Here is a 17,419-nt window from a genome sequence, read left to right on the forward strand (position 1 = left end):
AGCTCACGACGGAAGGTCCGAAGATCAGGCACTTGACGTAGGCCAGGGGGAAGTTCATTCCAGAGCGTCGCTGCCCCCACAGAGAAGGCCCTACTCCTGGGGGCCGCCAGCCGACACTGTTTGGCGGACGGCACCCTGAGAAGACACTCTCTGTGAGAGCGTACGGGTTGGTGGGAGGCAAAGGGTAACAGCAGGCGGTCCCGTAAGTACCCGGGTCCTAAGCCATGGAGCGCTTTAAAGGCGGTAACCAAAATCTTGAAGCGCACCCGAAAAACCACAGGAAGCCAGTGCAGACTACGGAGTAGTGATGTCACGTGGGAGCCACGAGTGGCTCCCGTTACTACTCGCGCAGCCGCATTCTGGACTAACTGTAGCCTCTGGGTGCACCTCAAGGGCAGCCCCATGTAGAGAGCGTTGCAGTAATCCAACCTAGATGTAACCAGAGCGTGAGTGACCGTGCATAAGGCATCCCGGTCAAGGAAGGGACGCAACTGGCGGACCAAGCGAACTTGGTAAAAGGCCCTCCTGGAGACGGCCGCCAGATGTTCATCAAAGGACAGCCGTCCATCCAGGAGGACGCCCAAGTTGCGAACCACCTCCTTTGGGGCCACTAACTGCTTTCAACAGTCCGCTGCGGATCCACCTGACTGTACCGGGGTGCCGGCATCCACAGCCACTCCGTCTTGGAGGGATTGAGCTTGAGTCTGTTTCTCCCCATCCAGACCCGTACAGCCTCCAAACACCGGGACAGCACTTCGACCGCTTCGTTGGGGTGGTCCGGGGTGGAAAAGTACAGCTGGGTGTCATCAGCGTACAGATGATAACTCACCCCGAAACCACTGATGACCTCGCCCAGCGGCTTCATATAGATGTTGAACAGGGTAGGCAAGAGAATCGACCCCTGGGGCACCCCACAAGTGAGGCGCCTCGAGGACGACCTCTGCCCCCCTGTCAACACCGTCTGCGACCGGTCAGAGAGATAGGAGGAGAACCACCGATAAACGGTGCCCCCCACTCCCAATCCCTCCAACCGGCGCAGCAGGATACCATGGTCGATGGTATCAAAAGCCGCTGAGAGATCTAATAGGACCAAGGCAGAGGAACAGCCCCTGTCCCTGGCCCTCCAGAGGTCATCCACCAACGCGACCAAAGCCATCTCCGTGCTATAACCGGGTCGGAAGCCGGACTGGAACGGGTCTAGATAGACAGCTTCCTCCAGGTGCCGGGGGAGCTGCCATGCAACCACACTCTCTACAACCTTCGCCACAAAGCGAAGGTTGGAGACAGGACGATAGTTTCCCAAAATAGCTGGGTCCAGGGAAGGCTTCTTGAGGAGAGGTCTCACCACCGCCTCTTTCAAGGCGGCGGGGAAAACCCCCTCCACCAAAGAAGCATTTATAATCCCCTGGAGCCAGCCTCGTGTCACTTCCTGAGCAGCCAGCACTAACCAGGAAGGACACGGGTCCAGTAAACATGTAGTTGCATGTAACCTCCCCAGCAACCTGTCCACGTCCTCGAGAGCCACAGAATCAAACTCATCCCAAATAACCTCAACAAGACGCGACTCTGTCATCTCGGTCGGATCATCGCAATCTTGGTCCAAACTATCCCGAAGTTGAACGATTTTATCGTATAGATAACCGTTAAACTCCTCAGCTCGTCCCTGTAAGGGGTCATCCCGTCCCCCTTGATGAAGAAGGGAACAGGTCACCCGAAACAAGGCGGCCGGGCGGTTATCTGCCGATGCAATGAGGGTGGAAACGTAGGAACGTTTCGCCTCCCTCATTGCCACTAGGTAGGTCTTAGTAAAAGACCTCACTAGTGTCCGATCAGCCTCGGAATGGCTAGACCTCCAAATACTCTCTAGGCGTCTTCTCCGGCGTTTCATCTCTCTCAGCTCCTCGGAAAACCAGGGAGCCAATTGAGATCTACGCCGGGTCAGAGGCCGCAAAGGCACGACACGGTCCAAAGCCCCAGCCGCGGCCCGTTCCCAGGCCGCAACCAGTTCTTCAGTCGTGCCGTGGGTAAGATCCTCAGGAAATGGCCCAAGCTCCGTCAGGAACCTCTCCGGGTCCATCAGGCGCCTGGGACGGAACCAACGCATTGGTTCCGTCTCCCTGCGGTGGTGAGCGGCGGTCTGAAAGTCTAGGCGAAGAAGAAAATGATCTGACCATGACACCGGTATCTTCACTATATCTCCTAAAACCAGATCATTAACCCACTGACCAGAGATAAAAATCAGGTCTAGCGCGCCTCCCCCAATGTGTGTAGGGCCATCAGTTACTTGAATCAGGTCCAAGGCCGTCATGGAGGCCTGGAACTCCTGAACCACCGTTGATGACAAGCCGGCCGATGGCAAGTTGAAATCCCCCAAGACCAAAAGTCTGGGAATCTCAACCGCCACGCCAGCAAGCACCTCTAGTAGCTCAGGTAGGGCTGTAGTCACGCAGCAAGGAGCCAGGTACGTGATCAACAACCCCATCTGATTCCGGTGGCCCCACTTCACAAGGAGGGATTCACAACCAGCTATCTGAGGAACAGTGGACTCCCTCGGCTCCAGACTTTCGTTAATCACAACCGCCACCCCCCCACCCCTACCTTGGGCCCTCGGCTGATGGAATGCCCGGAAACCTGGAGGGCACAGTTCAACCAGGGGTACACCCCCTTCTGTGCCCAACCAGGTCTCCGTAATGCCCATAAAGTCCGCGGACTCCCTCTGAATAAGGTCACAAATCAGGGGAGCCTTGTTAACCACGGACCGGGCATTGCAAAGCATCAGCCGAAGACCCAAACTCTGAGGGTCTTGACCATCCGAGGAATGAGTAAGGACTGGGGGGCCGGAGCACGTGATTGCCCTTAAACATCGAACACATGCTCCCGAAGAACGATACGGCCCCCTGCCTCCGCCATATCTGCCTCTCCCACTTACCGTACAGATGGAAAGACATTCTCTGCTCTGCACAATCCCCTCACCCCTTGTCTTCAGACCAACTAAAAAACTGTCGTGAGCGCGCGCTGGGACTGGACATACCCTCCCCCCCTCCCAACCCTTAAAATCCCCACTAAAACTCCCCTTAAAAAATCTATTAAAACAACTAATTAAAAAACCCCTAAGCCTCCTATTTTTCGCATGCCACCTCTCGGGGCTCCAAAGCCCGTCCTCAAGGTGGGCCCTCGATAATTTGGAGGGCCAAACCCGCGAGAGAGGGGCATCTCGCAGGGCAAGTAGGTCAGCCGCCGTAAATGTTCGCATCACAGAAGAAAATCTGGCAAAAGGCCCATCCTGGGCTGGTCAAGATGGTAGCAGATGATAAAGCAGATGATAAAGTGACCACGACCAGTCTATCCTGATGGGAAACAGTTAGTGGTAATCCTTATGCGGTAGATGACCAAACCGCTAACTCAGTCAATTCACCACCCCATACAAACAACCAGGGGTGGACTATGGAAGAAGGGGGGAGGAACGATGATAAAGATGTTATTTAAAGATTTTAAATAATGGAAGGGGTATCCGCTGGGCCCGTGGGCCTTCCTCAAGGCACCAGCAGGTATCCACGCCACCTGCTAGGACAGGCCACAACCACGTTGGGCCTATCGGGCCATCCGCCGCCTCAAAGCACCGGGGCAGGCCGCCGCCACCTGCCACCTCCGCCCGGCCATCGCTGCCGGAAAAGCCCCATCGCCACCGCATGAAGGCCACCGAAATCCCCACCATCCGGGAAGGGACACCAGTCGCCAAATCCTGCCAGCAGTCCCGGGGTTCCACCGGCGCCAACGCCCAACGAAGGAAAATTTCACCACTGGGTCAGACCCTGTCTTGGTAATGTTTGACACCATAGATTGTTGTGACTCCAGCCCCCGAACCTGGCCCCATGCCCGAAAGTGACTCCGAGAGTGAGGGGGAAGGGCCAGTAAGGCTTACCTCGGGAGCACCGATTCCTTTGGCCCAGCTCCAGGAGCCAGAATCAGACCAGTCGGAGGACGTAATGAGGCCGTCATCCCACGATTCCTCCCTTCCCCAGGCTACGCTTTCAGACCCAGCTGATAATAATAATCAGGCTTGGATCGACCCGCGCTTCAGAAGATTAGAGAGGCGGCGTCATCAAAGGGAAGGGTGGGGCAGGAGCCCCACCCCACAGGATATATAAGGAGCTTTGGGACTGCTCTCACTCCATGGGAAGCAAAAGCTAGCTGAACCGTTTCAAAAAGAGCTGAAAGTCTTGCTCCGTGAGTCACTTGTTTGAACTTTGGCAGGCAGCTGCGCTTTCTCTGCCAGGTCTGATAAGAGCCGTGAATCCACTGGCTCGTTGATCCGAAGTGGGGAAGGAGACAGAACAGAGATAGAGTGAAGCTTTATTGCATTTCAAATGAGTGAGGGTTGTTTTTTTTTTAATTTGTTAGATGTATTAATCTTTCCTCAAATCCTCATGGCAGATTGCATGGGAATCTTGAAGGGGTTCCGGGTTAAAAACCAGGAGATTCTGTTGTTATAGAAATACCTAGTTTATACTATTATGTAAAAGTAAAAAGTTGAAGTTTGATATTATGATGTTATTCTATTGCACCAAAGGGAGTCGGAAGTCAATGCCTTTTGCTTCTTTTCCCCTTTTTCCCCTTCCCTATCCAAATAGGTTGTAAAAAAATGCTTTTAAAAGGTAAAAAAAAAGGCTCCGAAGATCTTGCACCACAGCTGATCACCCTCCGTGCGCTGTTCTACTTACCCCATGCCTCCTTTTGGTGTACACAGCGAGCACGCATCTCGCATTTGATGCATGGTGCGCACTGTCTATGCGCGTGTAGAGCGCACATTTGGTGTGCAGCAAGTGAACCAGTATTTCTCCAGAAAGATTACACTACTAACCAGAGCATACAAAACATTTGCTAGACCAATTCTCGATTATAGCTCGTCTGGAACCCACACCTCATTTCAGACATTAATACAATTGAGCGTGTCCAGAAATATTTCACAAGAAGAGTTCTCCACTCCTCTGATCACAACAAAATACCTTATGCCACCAGACTTGAAATCCCGGGTTTAGAAAATTTAGAACTCCGCCGCCTTCGGTATGACCTGAGCATAACTCAAAAAATCATCTGCTACAATGTCCTTCCTATCGAAGACTATACTTCAGCTTCAATCGCAACAATACACGAGCACACAATAGATTTAAACTTAAAGGGAATCGCTCCAATCTTGATTGTAGAAAATATGACTTCAGTTACAGAGTTGTTAATGCCTGGAATGCACTACCTGACTCTGTGGTCTCTTCCCAAAATCCCCAAAGCTTTAACCAAAGACTATCTACTTTTGACCTCACCCCATTCCTAAGAGTCTGTAAGGGGCCTGCATAAGAGCACCAGCGTGCCTACCATTCCTGTCCTAATGTTCCCTTTGATTGTATCCAAGTCATATAGTTATTTCTTGCTGATGCTTATATATATTGTTGTGTTTGACAAATAAATAAATAAACAAACAAACCAGTTCAGATTTCACCACTGATCTAAATCTTCTAGTGTCTCCTACCCCATAACAACTTAATAACCACGTGGAAATGATGAGACCATAAAGGAAATGGAACAATAAAATACTGACATTTTAAAAATAGACCTAACATTTAAATATATACATTGAAATGGTACTGCCTTAAGGGATGGAATAACATTGTACAGTACGATCTTTGTATTCCAACAATCTTAAAATAGCAAGTTAAGTAAACATAAAATCAGCTGTTAAAGTCCTGTGTTGCTTTAGTTTCTGCCAGCTCTCAATGGAACAAAGTTTTTTCTCTCTTCAATTTCTTGTCAGGAGATCATTCGCATGAAACTGAAGAAAAACATAACTCCATTTTGTTGCGATTTTGGTTTCAAGCGCCAGAGAAATTCCATCATCATATCAAAGAATGCTGCTTTTTTTCCCAGAAACGAGCATTTCCTGAAACAGCTCCCTGTCCCAAATGTTACAATACTGCTTCAAAATCTAGAACGTGATCCATAGAAAAGTGTTTCCCACAGTGAATTTTCTTTTGAGGGAGACAAAACTATCTGAGTTTGTTTTGTTTTGGATGATCAACTGCCTTTATGATTGGGTGGTCAACTGCCTTTATGTAGAGGAATTGTGCTACCACAATGATAGGGAAATGCAAGGTTAACAGGAGCAGGAATCAGCAGCTGGTGATACAGAAATAATAATAATTATTATTATTGTTGTTGTTGTTGTTGTTGTTGTTGTTGTTGTTGTTATTATTATTTTCTCATTTTCAATCACTTTTTTCTGGTGGGATCATAAGCCTGAAAAAGTGATTGAAAATGCAAAACTACTGTGGGATTTCCGAATACAGACTGATAAAGTTTTGGAACACAATACCCTGGACATCACGATTGTGGAAAAGAAAAAGGTGTGGATAGTCGACATTGCTATACCTGGTGACAGCAGAATTGATGAGAAACAACTTGAAAAAGTCACCAGATATCAAGATTTGAGAATCGAATTGCAGAGACGCTGGCATAAACCAGTGCAGGTGGTTCCAGTGGTACTCGGCACACTGGGACCTGTGCCTAAAGACCTAGGCAAGCACTTAAAAGCAATTGGTGCTGACAAGATCACCATTGGTCAGCTGCAGAAAGCCACCTTACTGGGATCTGTTCGCATAATTCGCCGATACATCATGCAGTCCTAAATGCTTGGGAAGTGTTCGACTAGTGATCTGTGATACGAAATCCAGCATAGTTATCTCGTTTGCTGTGTATACTGTCATTTTATGTAAATAATAACAACAACAACAACAACAACAACAACAACAGAGTTGGAAGGGACCTTGGAGGTCTTCTAGTCCAACCCCCTGCCCAGGCAGGAAACCCTACACCATTTCAGACAAATGGTTATCCAACATTTTCTTTAAAATTTCCAGTGTTGGAGCATTCACAACTTCTGGAGGCAAGTTGTTCCGCTTATTAATTGTTCTAACTGTCAGGAAATTTCTCCTCAGTTGTAAGTTGCTTCTCTCCTTGATTAGTTTCCACCCATTGCTTCTTGTTCTACCCTCAGGTGCTTTGGAGAATAGTTTGACTCCCTCTTCTTTGTGGAAACCCCTCAATATTGGAACACTGCTAAGCATAAGGATGTTGTCCATTCTTAGCTGTTCTCCCAATTCAGGCAACCTGGGGACATTGCTTCATAATGATCCTACAAAACTGAAGCGTATTGCAGCTAGTACTTGACTTACAAAAGTTCATTTAGTGACAGGTTGAAGTTACGACAGCAAAAACTTACGACCATTTTTCACACTTACAACCACTACAGCAGTGGTAAAATGTAAAATTCGTTACTACTGGTTCTGTGGGCGTGGCTTGGTGGTGGGGATAATGGGACTGGGTGAGCATGGCCAACTTTTTTTTTTTTACTTTTAAAAACATTTTTTCTATAACCTCTTTGGCCGAAAAGGTTGTAGAAAAAAATGCTTTTAAAAGGCTCTGATTATCCCAGCTGAGCCGCGCGATCATCAGAGGCTTTTTTTTATTTTTAAAAGCATTTTTTTCAGCCAAAGAAAATTATTTATATATAAATTATATATAAATTATATTTATTTTTAAAAGCATTTTTTTCAGCGCGGCTCAGCTGGGCATGGGGGGGACATGGATTTTTGCTACCGGTTCTCCGAACCACCTGCTGCCATCGTTACCGGATTGGGCAATCCAGTCCGAACCAGGAGCATTTCACCCCTGCACTACAGCATCCCCATGATCATGTGATCAAAATTCAAATGCTTGGCAACTGACTCATATTTATGACAGTTGCAGAATCCCGGGAGTCATGTGATCACCATATGTGACCTTCTGACAAGCACAGCAAATTCCCAAATTTTTCAGCCGGAGAAAAAATGCTTTTACAAGTAAGAAAAAAAACGCGGCTCAACTAGGCATGCGGAGGACCCACACAGTGTAAATGAGGACTGACTGGGTAGAGAGGGGGGGGAGCGACTGTTGGGCGGCTGGGGTTCAGGGACATGGCCAGCCAGTAATTACTAACTGTTCTCCAGACTAGCCGAAATTACCGCTACCGGTCCTCCCACAGTAGTGGTAGCAACCCACCACCGCTGTGAACCACCAGCAGCCCACCCCTTCTTATTTCCCCAAGAAACACATCAGTAGTTACATAATAAAACTTTAAAGAATTAAATTACTCATACTAATGTATGTTTTGATTTGTGTCAATATGTGTATGTTAATTAATTCTTGACAGTTGTAGTTAAGAAGCAATATTTTTATCGCAGACTTCTGTATCTGTAAACCAGTTCTCCATTTCACATATAATGCTGCCTTGACAGCAGTCCCTTTCACTCAACTTCTACTCGTTATCTGACACATATCCTAATTCCCAGGCACTTTAAGAAGCTTTTAATAACTTGATTCTTGACGTGGTCCTCACTTGTCACTTCAACACCATTTCTTGATAGCTCTAAAATCCTGGTTCTGATAGTTCACAGGAACGTGTGGTGTGGAGGTCTCCTTTCTTTTAAAACATTGCGTTTTTATTATTTTATATTTCATTACTGAAATAAAAGAGTAATCCTTTGATTAATTCTGAGCACGTACAGACTTGTTACATGCTGGTAGTTATTAAGATGGTGGTTAAGCATAATTCTTTGGAGGGTGGTCAATATATCGTTTAGCAGTTTAGCAGTTGACCTTACAATTTTTCACATGCTACCTATCAATCTTTCCGAGTTTAATATGCTCCATATGTATGATAAATATGATTATAATTCCTAGAATTCTAGCCTCCTTTGACTGTTGTTAGGAATTTTGGAAGTTGGCCCCAAAACATCTGTAGAACATTGTGCTAAGGAAACTTTCTATTGTCAATGCTGAGCGTAGTTCTGCTTCATTGGCATAGGACCGGGATATTTACGGGACCACCTACTGCCGTCAGTAACCTCCCATCGACTTGTGCGCTCCCACAGAGAGGGCCTCCTCAGGGTGCCGTCGGCCAGACAATGTCGGCTGGCGACCCCCAGGGGGAGAGCGTTCTCTGTGGGAGCTCCGGCCCTGTGGAATGAACTACCCGTTGGGCTACGCCTTCTCCCTGATCTTCGGACCTTTAAGCGCGAGTTCAAAACCTTCTTCTTTCACCAAGCAGGGCTGGCCTGATATAATTTTAAATTGACTGTTTTAATGGGATTTTAAGGGGATTAATTTTATTTACTATTTTTATTCAAAATTTTTAATTTTCAGCTTATTGAATTAGATTTTTAATTGGTTTATTGTATTTTAATTTTTTTTCTGATACTTATGTTTTATTTTTGCTGTACACCGCCCTGAGTCTTCAGAGAAGGGCGGTATAAAAATATGAATAATAAATAAATAATAAATAAAATAAATTGCTTGATCTCCATTTGAAATGCTTCTAGTCTAATTTTGTAAATGCTAAAACAAGGGTGTCAAAATCCAGGCCCACGGGCCGCATCCGGCCTACGGGGCTGCCCTGGAAATAGTGCAGGACTGGTCCATGGTGCCTCTGGCAACAAAAATGGAGCTCGGGAGGGCGGCATGCAGGGATGAAATGCTCTCGGTTCAGACCGGATCGCCCAATCTGGTAGCAATCTTGGCCGGTGGTTCGGCGAATCAGTAGCAATCGCGATGAGAGTCTCTGCCCACCGGCCTGGCTGTCATTACTTCCTGGTTTTAACCAGGAAGTAATGTGTTTTGTACCGTCTGGGCATGCACAGAAAGGTTTTGCACATGCGCAGAGGGTGTGTGCGCGCGGTGCGTGTCCTTCCGAACCGGTAAGGAAGGTAAGTAGATTTCACCCCTGGCGGCATGTGATCCTCCCAACATCTGTTTTTGCTGGTAGGGGGCTGCAGGAGGACCCCCCCACCACCACTGCCCGGGGCCACCACAACTGACTGCCCTGAAACAACTGACGTCGAGTTAGCCACAACCCTCTGGCCACACATCCAGGCCCCCCGAGGTCAAACACAACCCTGATGCTGCCGCCAATGAAATCGAGTTTGACAGCCCCATGCTAAAACAATAATAAATACAAGTCTTAATACATGGAAGACTTAGTAAAATCCTGGTTCATTTGTGCTGAAAAGCATAAACACAAAATATCAGAGTTATGAGATGGAAGAATGGGTGTAAGTTGTCTGTGATATACTTTCTCTAACATTCGATTTTATCCGTCATTGTTAACTATTCTCATTCTGAATATTGTAGTCAACTAGCAGGTAACCAATAATATCAAAACAGACACAACATATTTATCAACTAGGGGTTTTTTAAAGTTATAAAATACCTCAACTTTTGCACAAGAGGTTTAGAAGAAATTGCCTATCAATTCTATGTGGGCTTGTATTTATTTTTTACTCTGAATTCTTTTGCTGAACTTGGGAGGCTGAGAAATCCTGTGATTAGCACTAATGTAAGAATGTGAGCATTCTGAAGATTAGCTATTAAAGGTGCAATAATTCCATCCAACTATAAAACAGCTAATTCAGATAGGATATAATTCACTTAAAATGAAGACAACGATGGGTTTCAATAGCCTTTTTCAAAATGCCACGTTATTCATGCTGCCTTTAAATTAAATGAGGATTAGAAACATCTGTGCCAAAATCATAACCCGTAATCCCTAAGAAGATTAGTCAATAAACTTGCTTTATTCAGGGTAGTACAATACTACATATAGTTGTTGTTTTTTCCCCACACAAACAAACCTATTATATATACTCCTTGCAGCTATTTTTTTCTGATAATCTTCTGGTATAAACAGTCTTAACTGTGGAGTTTCCTCCCAGAGGTTGCAAAACCTAACACTCCATTGCCATAATTAATATTTAATCACTAACTAGTGTTGCTTCCCAAATACCTGTTGACACCATCGCTGATGCACTGGGGAAGAGCAAGGCTACATCCAAACAGCATAATGTGTTGATAACAGCCGAGGCGATTGAGATAACTAAAGAACTTGAGAAATTTTTCCATTTCAATGCTTCTCACAATGGAAAGAACTGATCTTAGAGTGGTCTGGTTATATGGCAGCATTTCACATTGGCTGTAGTTGATGTTTATGCACAAACCTGCAAAATAAAGACATATTTGTGATAGAAAGCAAGAACAAGAGTCTACTAAAAGCGAAAAGTCACTAGGTAGTTCAAAATATATGAAGTAGCCATCTTATCTATGATACTCCCCTTTCCCCTTGTAATGGAAAATCTAGTTCAAAACTCAACAAAAAATAATAATTTCTTGTGCAGGTCTATCAATTTCCACTCAGAAAATAAAGTCCTGTTAAATGTAATTGTCCCAAGGAAGCTATAAAAGACTGCGATTTTAGTTCAACTAGAAACAATTGATACTTGCAAGAGTTCTTTTTAAACCTTATTTAGAGTGAGGTGTTTTAAAGAAACTACTAATGTTTATATCTATTCCTCTTCCTCACATCCCTCCATTTATTCACAAGTTTGCATGCAGCTTTTTGAATAGACCAGGATGAACTGGATTTAAATCAAGTTGATTTAAATCATGATTAAAATCAAGTTGATTTAAATCATGATTTAAATCACTAGTTAAAAGGTTTGATTTTTAAAGAGCAACGGTCATCTCTGTCCCGCAGCGGTTCCTCCTCTGACCCGCTGTTGACTCACCAACAGTCCCAATATTGCAGAATATACAGCCTCACGCTACATAACTAAGCTCCATTTCGTGCTGAATAAACTAAATTATTAATGTGTCTTAAATAGAAAACTATCTTTAGATAGATTTTTATTCCGAAAGCATTTTATTAAAATAAATTTGATAAAAATAAAAAAAATCCGATTTAATTTTTTTAAAAAACTGATTTTTTTGATTTTTAAAAACATATCATTGATTTTATCCACCCTGGAATAGACTTATGATTGTTTTGCATTAACAAATGGATAACATTTATTTCAACCATGTTGTCTACTGAGGTATTTAGATGCTTTTATGTGTAACATGCTTTAAAGTTTAAATTCAGGGACCACACCATGTTCTATAAACCTTCCTCCACTCATTGATTAATAATGTATTTCTAATAAATTTACTAAGGATACTTCACCCAGAAAGGCTAGAAGGTCAAGGATTATTATTGAATTTGAGAATCTAATTTTAGGAGATTTTTCCTTGTATAGCTTTTGGAAAACGGTAAACCCATCTTGTGGACCCAGGACACATACAGACAGCCATGAGGGGACAAAAGGGGAATTCATCACATTTGCAAATGACACCAAACTGGGGAGAATAGACAAAACTTTAAAAGAGAGGCTGAAGTTCCAGAAGAATGTTGACAGATTTGAATACTAAGTCCTTATCCAACAAAATGCAATTCTATGGTGAGAAAATAAGGAAAAACCAAGTGCCAAGAAATATAACATAAACTGTTTCAACTTCTTCCCTCAAGACGATGCTATAGGGCCATGATGGCAAACTTATAGCACACAGAGCCATATCGGTGGGCACGCGAGCCAGCTGATTTTCGGGCCTTCTGAGCCCACCAGAAGTAGGGAAATAGGCTGTTTCCTGCCTCCGGAGGGCCTAGGAGGGGAAGGCCCATTTTTTGCTCTCCCTAGGCTCCAGAGCCTCTCTAGGAGCCTTGGGAGGCAAAAATGGCCGTCCTCACCCAGCTGGAGGCCCTCCAGAGGCTGGAAGCGGCCCATTTGCCAACTTCCAGCGAGACTGGAAGGCCCGTTTTTTGTTCCCCTAGAGAGGCAAAAAACTCTCTGGGGAGAGCAAAATACGGGCCTACCGTGCCATCGCATGCCAAAAGCGGGGGGGAGCATTGGGGGGATTGTGCACACATGCACGCGGGCAAGGCACATAATTATGGGTGTGGGTACACGCATGCGTGACCCCCGTGTTCCTTCCGCTTTTGGCATGCGATGGCAAAAAGGTTAGCCATCCCTGCTATAGGGCATTGCACACTAAAACAACTGGACACAAGGACAGTTTTCCTCGCATGCCATCACTCTGCTAAACAACTAATTCCCACAACACTGTCGAACTATCTAGTAAAGCTGTATTACTATTATCCTTCTCATCTTTTCGGATACCTATTCATTATCTTCTTATGACTATAACTTTGTTGCTTGTATCTTACAATTTATATTTTTTTATTTAGTATCTTAGTATGATTTATGTTGATTGCTTATTTAGTATCCTATGACTATCACTGAGTGTTGTATCTTTTTATGATGAATGTATTTTATGATTATAATCATGATTTATCACTTGTTGTTTGTATGTACAGTGAGAGCTTATGCACTGGAGACAAATTTCTTGTCTATCCAATCACACATGGCCAATAAAGAATTCTATTCTGTTGTGTTCTGTTGTGTTCTGTTCTATTCTATTCTATTCTAGTTGTTCTGTTGATTACTCTACTGTACTCTACTCTACTCTACTCTACTCTACTCCACTCCACTCCACTCCACTCCACTCCACTCCATTCCACTCCACTCCACTCCACTCCACTCCACTCCACTCCACTCCACTCCACTCTACATAGGAGGTGATACCTGGTTCAACAGCAGCAACTATGAGAGGGATCTAGTTGTCCTAGTGGACAATCACTAAGTATGCACTAGCAGTGTGCTTCAGCTTTCAAAAAGGCCAACGCAGTCCTACGATGCAACAACAGAAGGGATTGTATAAAGATTACGTGAAATGTTAGTATCGTTTTATAGGACACACTTGGAATACTGTGTCCAGTTTGATCTATAATATAAAAAAGATGCCATGATATAAAAAGAATGCATAGGAGCGCAACTAAGGTAATTAGGGGACTGAAGTATGATAAACGGTGAGTATGTCTCATCTAACGAAGAGAAGGACCAGGGCTGACATGATAGTTATCTTCCAATATTTGAAGGGTTGCCACAAAGAAGACAGGGTCAACCTATTCTTCAAAGTACCTGAAGGCAGGACAAGAAATGACAGATGGAAAAGAGAGATCCAACCTAGAATTAAGGAGAAATTTCCTGTCAGTGAGAACAATTAAGCAGTGGAACGGCTTGCCTTCAGAAGCTGTAAGTGCTTCATCACTGGAGGATTTTAAGAAGAGAGAGGACAGCCACTTGTCTGGAATGGCATAGGGCAGGGGTGCCCAAACTTGGCCCCTTGAAGAGCTGTGGACTTCAACTCCCAGAATTCCCCAAACAGCATGAGCTATAAATATGAGCAAGTTGCTGGCTGGGGAATTCTGGGAGTTGAAGTCCATCGCTCTTCAAGGGGCCAAGTTTGGCCATCCCTGGCATAGGGTCTCCTACTTGAGTATGAGGTTGGACTAGAAGACCTCCAAGGTCCTTTCCAACTATTATTCTGCTGCTGTTGCAACAGATACCTTACAGGTCCTCCTCACCTGGTCCCCTTGTGGATGATAATCTGTAGTACACCCTACAGCAGGGGTGTTACCCTCATGTCGTCACAGCTGCGTCACGTGACGTATCGGGACTTTTTCCCCCTTCGCTAAACTGGACGTGGGCAGCACATGACGCATCCAGCCTGTGGGCCAGGAGTTATTTATTTTATTTATTTTTATTTTATTTATTTTGTCACACAATATATATAAGCGTAAGCATGAAATAGCTATACAATATATAAGCATATATATTATAAGTATGAGTATGTAATAACTATATTAATTGGATATAACGAAAGGAAACAATAGGACAGGAATGGTAGGCACTTTTGTGCTCTTATGCACGCCCCTTGCAGACCTCTTAGGAATGGGGTGAGGTCAATAGTAGACAGTTTTTGGTTGAAGCTTTTGGGATTTTGGGAAGAGACCACAGAGTCAGGTAGTGTATTCCAAGCATTAACAACTCTGTTACTGAAGTCATATTTTCTGCAATCAAGATTGGAGTGGTTAACATTAAACTTAAAACTATTGTGTGCTTGTGTATTGTTGCAATTGAAGCTGAAATAGTCTTTGGCAGGAAGGACATTGCAATAGATGATTCTATGAGTTAAACTCAAGTCATGCTGAAGACGATGTAGTTCTAAATTTTCTAAACCCAGGATTTCAAGTCTGGCGGCATAAGGTATTTTGCTGTATTCAGAGGAGTGGAGAACTCTTCTTGTAAAATATTTCTGGACACGTTCAATTGTATTGATGTCAGAAATGTGGTATGGATTGAAGAAAATCTTTATTTGCATAAACATTTCAGTTTGTTATAAACAACAATGCAACTATATTTTATAACTCTGCCAAGTAGATCAACATAGCATGTCAAGGATTCCTCAATGTATTATCGAATGCATTGCCGAATATATGCAGAATAAGATACTTCTTAATGTACCACAAATCTGCAGGTTTGTTACTGCTTCTTCCTTAAATAAGGGAGAAGATATCTAATGTACTTCTAGCCATAGTATTGGAAATTAGCCTTTATAGACACAGGGAAACATTTAAGTAATAAAACCCAACAGCTGTAATTTGAGTTTCTAAAGATAACCCACCTGTTCTATAAATATAATGAATGATGGGGTCACATTCAATGTAAACATCTGTTTATAAATTGTTTTAATGTGATAATGTTACTTAAGGAATATATTTTGCAGTGTACTTTATATTTTGATTGCCCAGAACAGGGATCTCCAACCTTGGTCCCTTTAACACTTGTGAACTTCAACTCCCAGAGTTCCTTAGCCAGTTTTGCTGGCTGAGGGACTCTGGGAGTTGAAGTCCACAAGTCTTAAAGGGACCAAGGTTGGAGACCCCTGGCCCAGAATATTGTTTCAGGCATGTAGATTGTTATTTTCAAGTGAGAATTTTAGTTTTATCTTCTTCTTATCAGTAAAATACTTAGGCAAATGTGTCTCTTCATATTTGAATCACTGCAGCAAATACATTTCCACCAGATGTCTGTCTTCTTGGAAGAAAGAAAAATTAAATAAATAAATAAATACATGAGTATAATACTTTTCGTACACGAAAAATAAAGTTTGCATAAGGAAACTGTTTGACACAGTGTGAGTTCATAACTCAGTTTAATCAAACCAATATCCACTATAGAAGTTCAAGACCAAAACTGGTTAAACTTTCCTCTAGGACTTCTTTGATCCCAGTTGGAGCGAAAAAAAAAAATAGAAATGTTCTCAATGGAAAAAATATTGCCATGAGGTCTATTATTTTGTTTAATTTTGTGCCAAAAGAAGATAACTATTCTCCAAGCTAGGCCTTTCAACCAAGAACACAATAATCATTCACTATAAATGTATTATTTATGGAGCATCCTGAATATCTATAGTAGTCTTGGTAGCTGCTCCTGCAAAAGCTTTCTCATTTGTTAGCAATTTCTAGTACTACAACCTCCCCGTTGCCACAAGTAACTTCGAATTTCTATGTGTTCCAAGATTTCTAGCCAAGTGATCAGTAAGTATTTGTTTATCTTAATTTTTGGCATATTACTGAATAAATTATTAAGCAACATAACACATCTTATGTATGCTTAGAGATTTAGAGATTTATGTATGCTTAAGAGCACAAAAGTGCCTACGGTTCCTGTCCTATTGTTCCTTTCATTATATCAAATTAACATAGCTGTTGCATACTTTTACTTACATATATATATATTTTTCTATTGTTTTTTATTTTATGTCGATGTTTGTGTATACTGTTGTGACAAAATGAAATTAAAAAAAAGACTCTGCTAAACACTATTTCCTTATTCCAGGATTAGAATAGTCAATATAGCTAATTATTATAAATGCACATTATTATGCAGAATTATTAGATTGGCTAAGATTAAGCTTGTATGTACTTTTTCTTACCCCTGTGGCCATTATCTGCACAATCCAATGCAAACTCAATTACAAACTGAGTGTCCCATTGTATTCAGTGAAGTTTATCTCTCCTGAAGACAGTGGGTTCCAGTAGTACTGGTGTGCCAACTCCGCAACAATTTATAGTTGTTATTTATTTATTTATTTATTTATTTATTTATTTATTTTGTCACAACAATATATGTAACTATCATACAGAAAGGTTATATAGTATATAAAGGTATATAAAGGTATATATATGTTTTCTGAGGTTTTCACGGTGTTTATATATATATGTTGAGTCTCAGAATGAGAGCGTTGACGAGTTTTTCAGGCTTCAGTCACAGGAAGCTTTGCTCCCAGAAGCACGTTGAAGCCTGAAGATGACGAATGAGACTTCAAAGACACTTCCAATTTTACACGGAGAAACCCAAGACTATATATATATATATATATATATGAAGAAGAAAAGAAAAACAATAGGACAGGAACGGTAGGCACGTTTGTGCGCTTATGCACGCCCCTTATGGTCCTCTTAGGAATGGAGTGAGGTCAATAGTAGAAAGTTTTTGGTTAAAGCTTTTAGGATTATGGGAAGAGACCACAGAGTCAGGTAAAGTATTCCAAGCACTGATGA

The 17,419-nt window shown here is 43.1% G+C and overlaps 1 protein-coding gene across 2 annotated transcripts in view; it reads right to left on the reverse strand.

The window, feature by feature from the left end:
* Window positions 1-17,419, reverse strand: part of CORIN (corin, serine peptidase) — a 149,301-nt gene that overhangs the window by 98,053 nt on the left and 33,829 nt on the right. For both annotated transcript variants that reach the window (XM_058193328.1, XM_058193327.1), the window contains exon 4: window positions 10,868-11,078. In XM_058193328.1, coding sequence (XP_058049311.1) covers window positions 10,868-11,078 — 211 coding nt within the window. The remainder of the gene's footprint in view (window positions 1-10,867; window positions 11,079-17,419) is intronic.

This window comes from Ahaetulla prasina, chromosome 8 (genome assembly GCF_028640845.1).
Source record: "Ahaetulla prasina isolate Xishuangbanna chromosome 8, ASM2864084v1, whole genome shotgun sequence".
Taxonomy (NCBI): domain Eukaryota; kingdom Metazoa; phylum Chordata; class Lepidosauria; order Squamata; family Colubridae; genus Ahaetulla; species Ahaetulla prasina.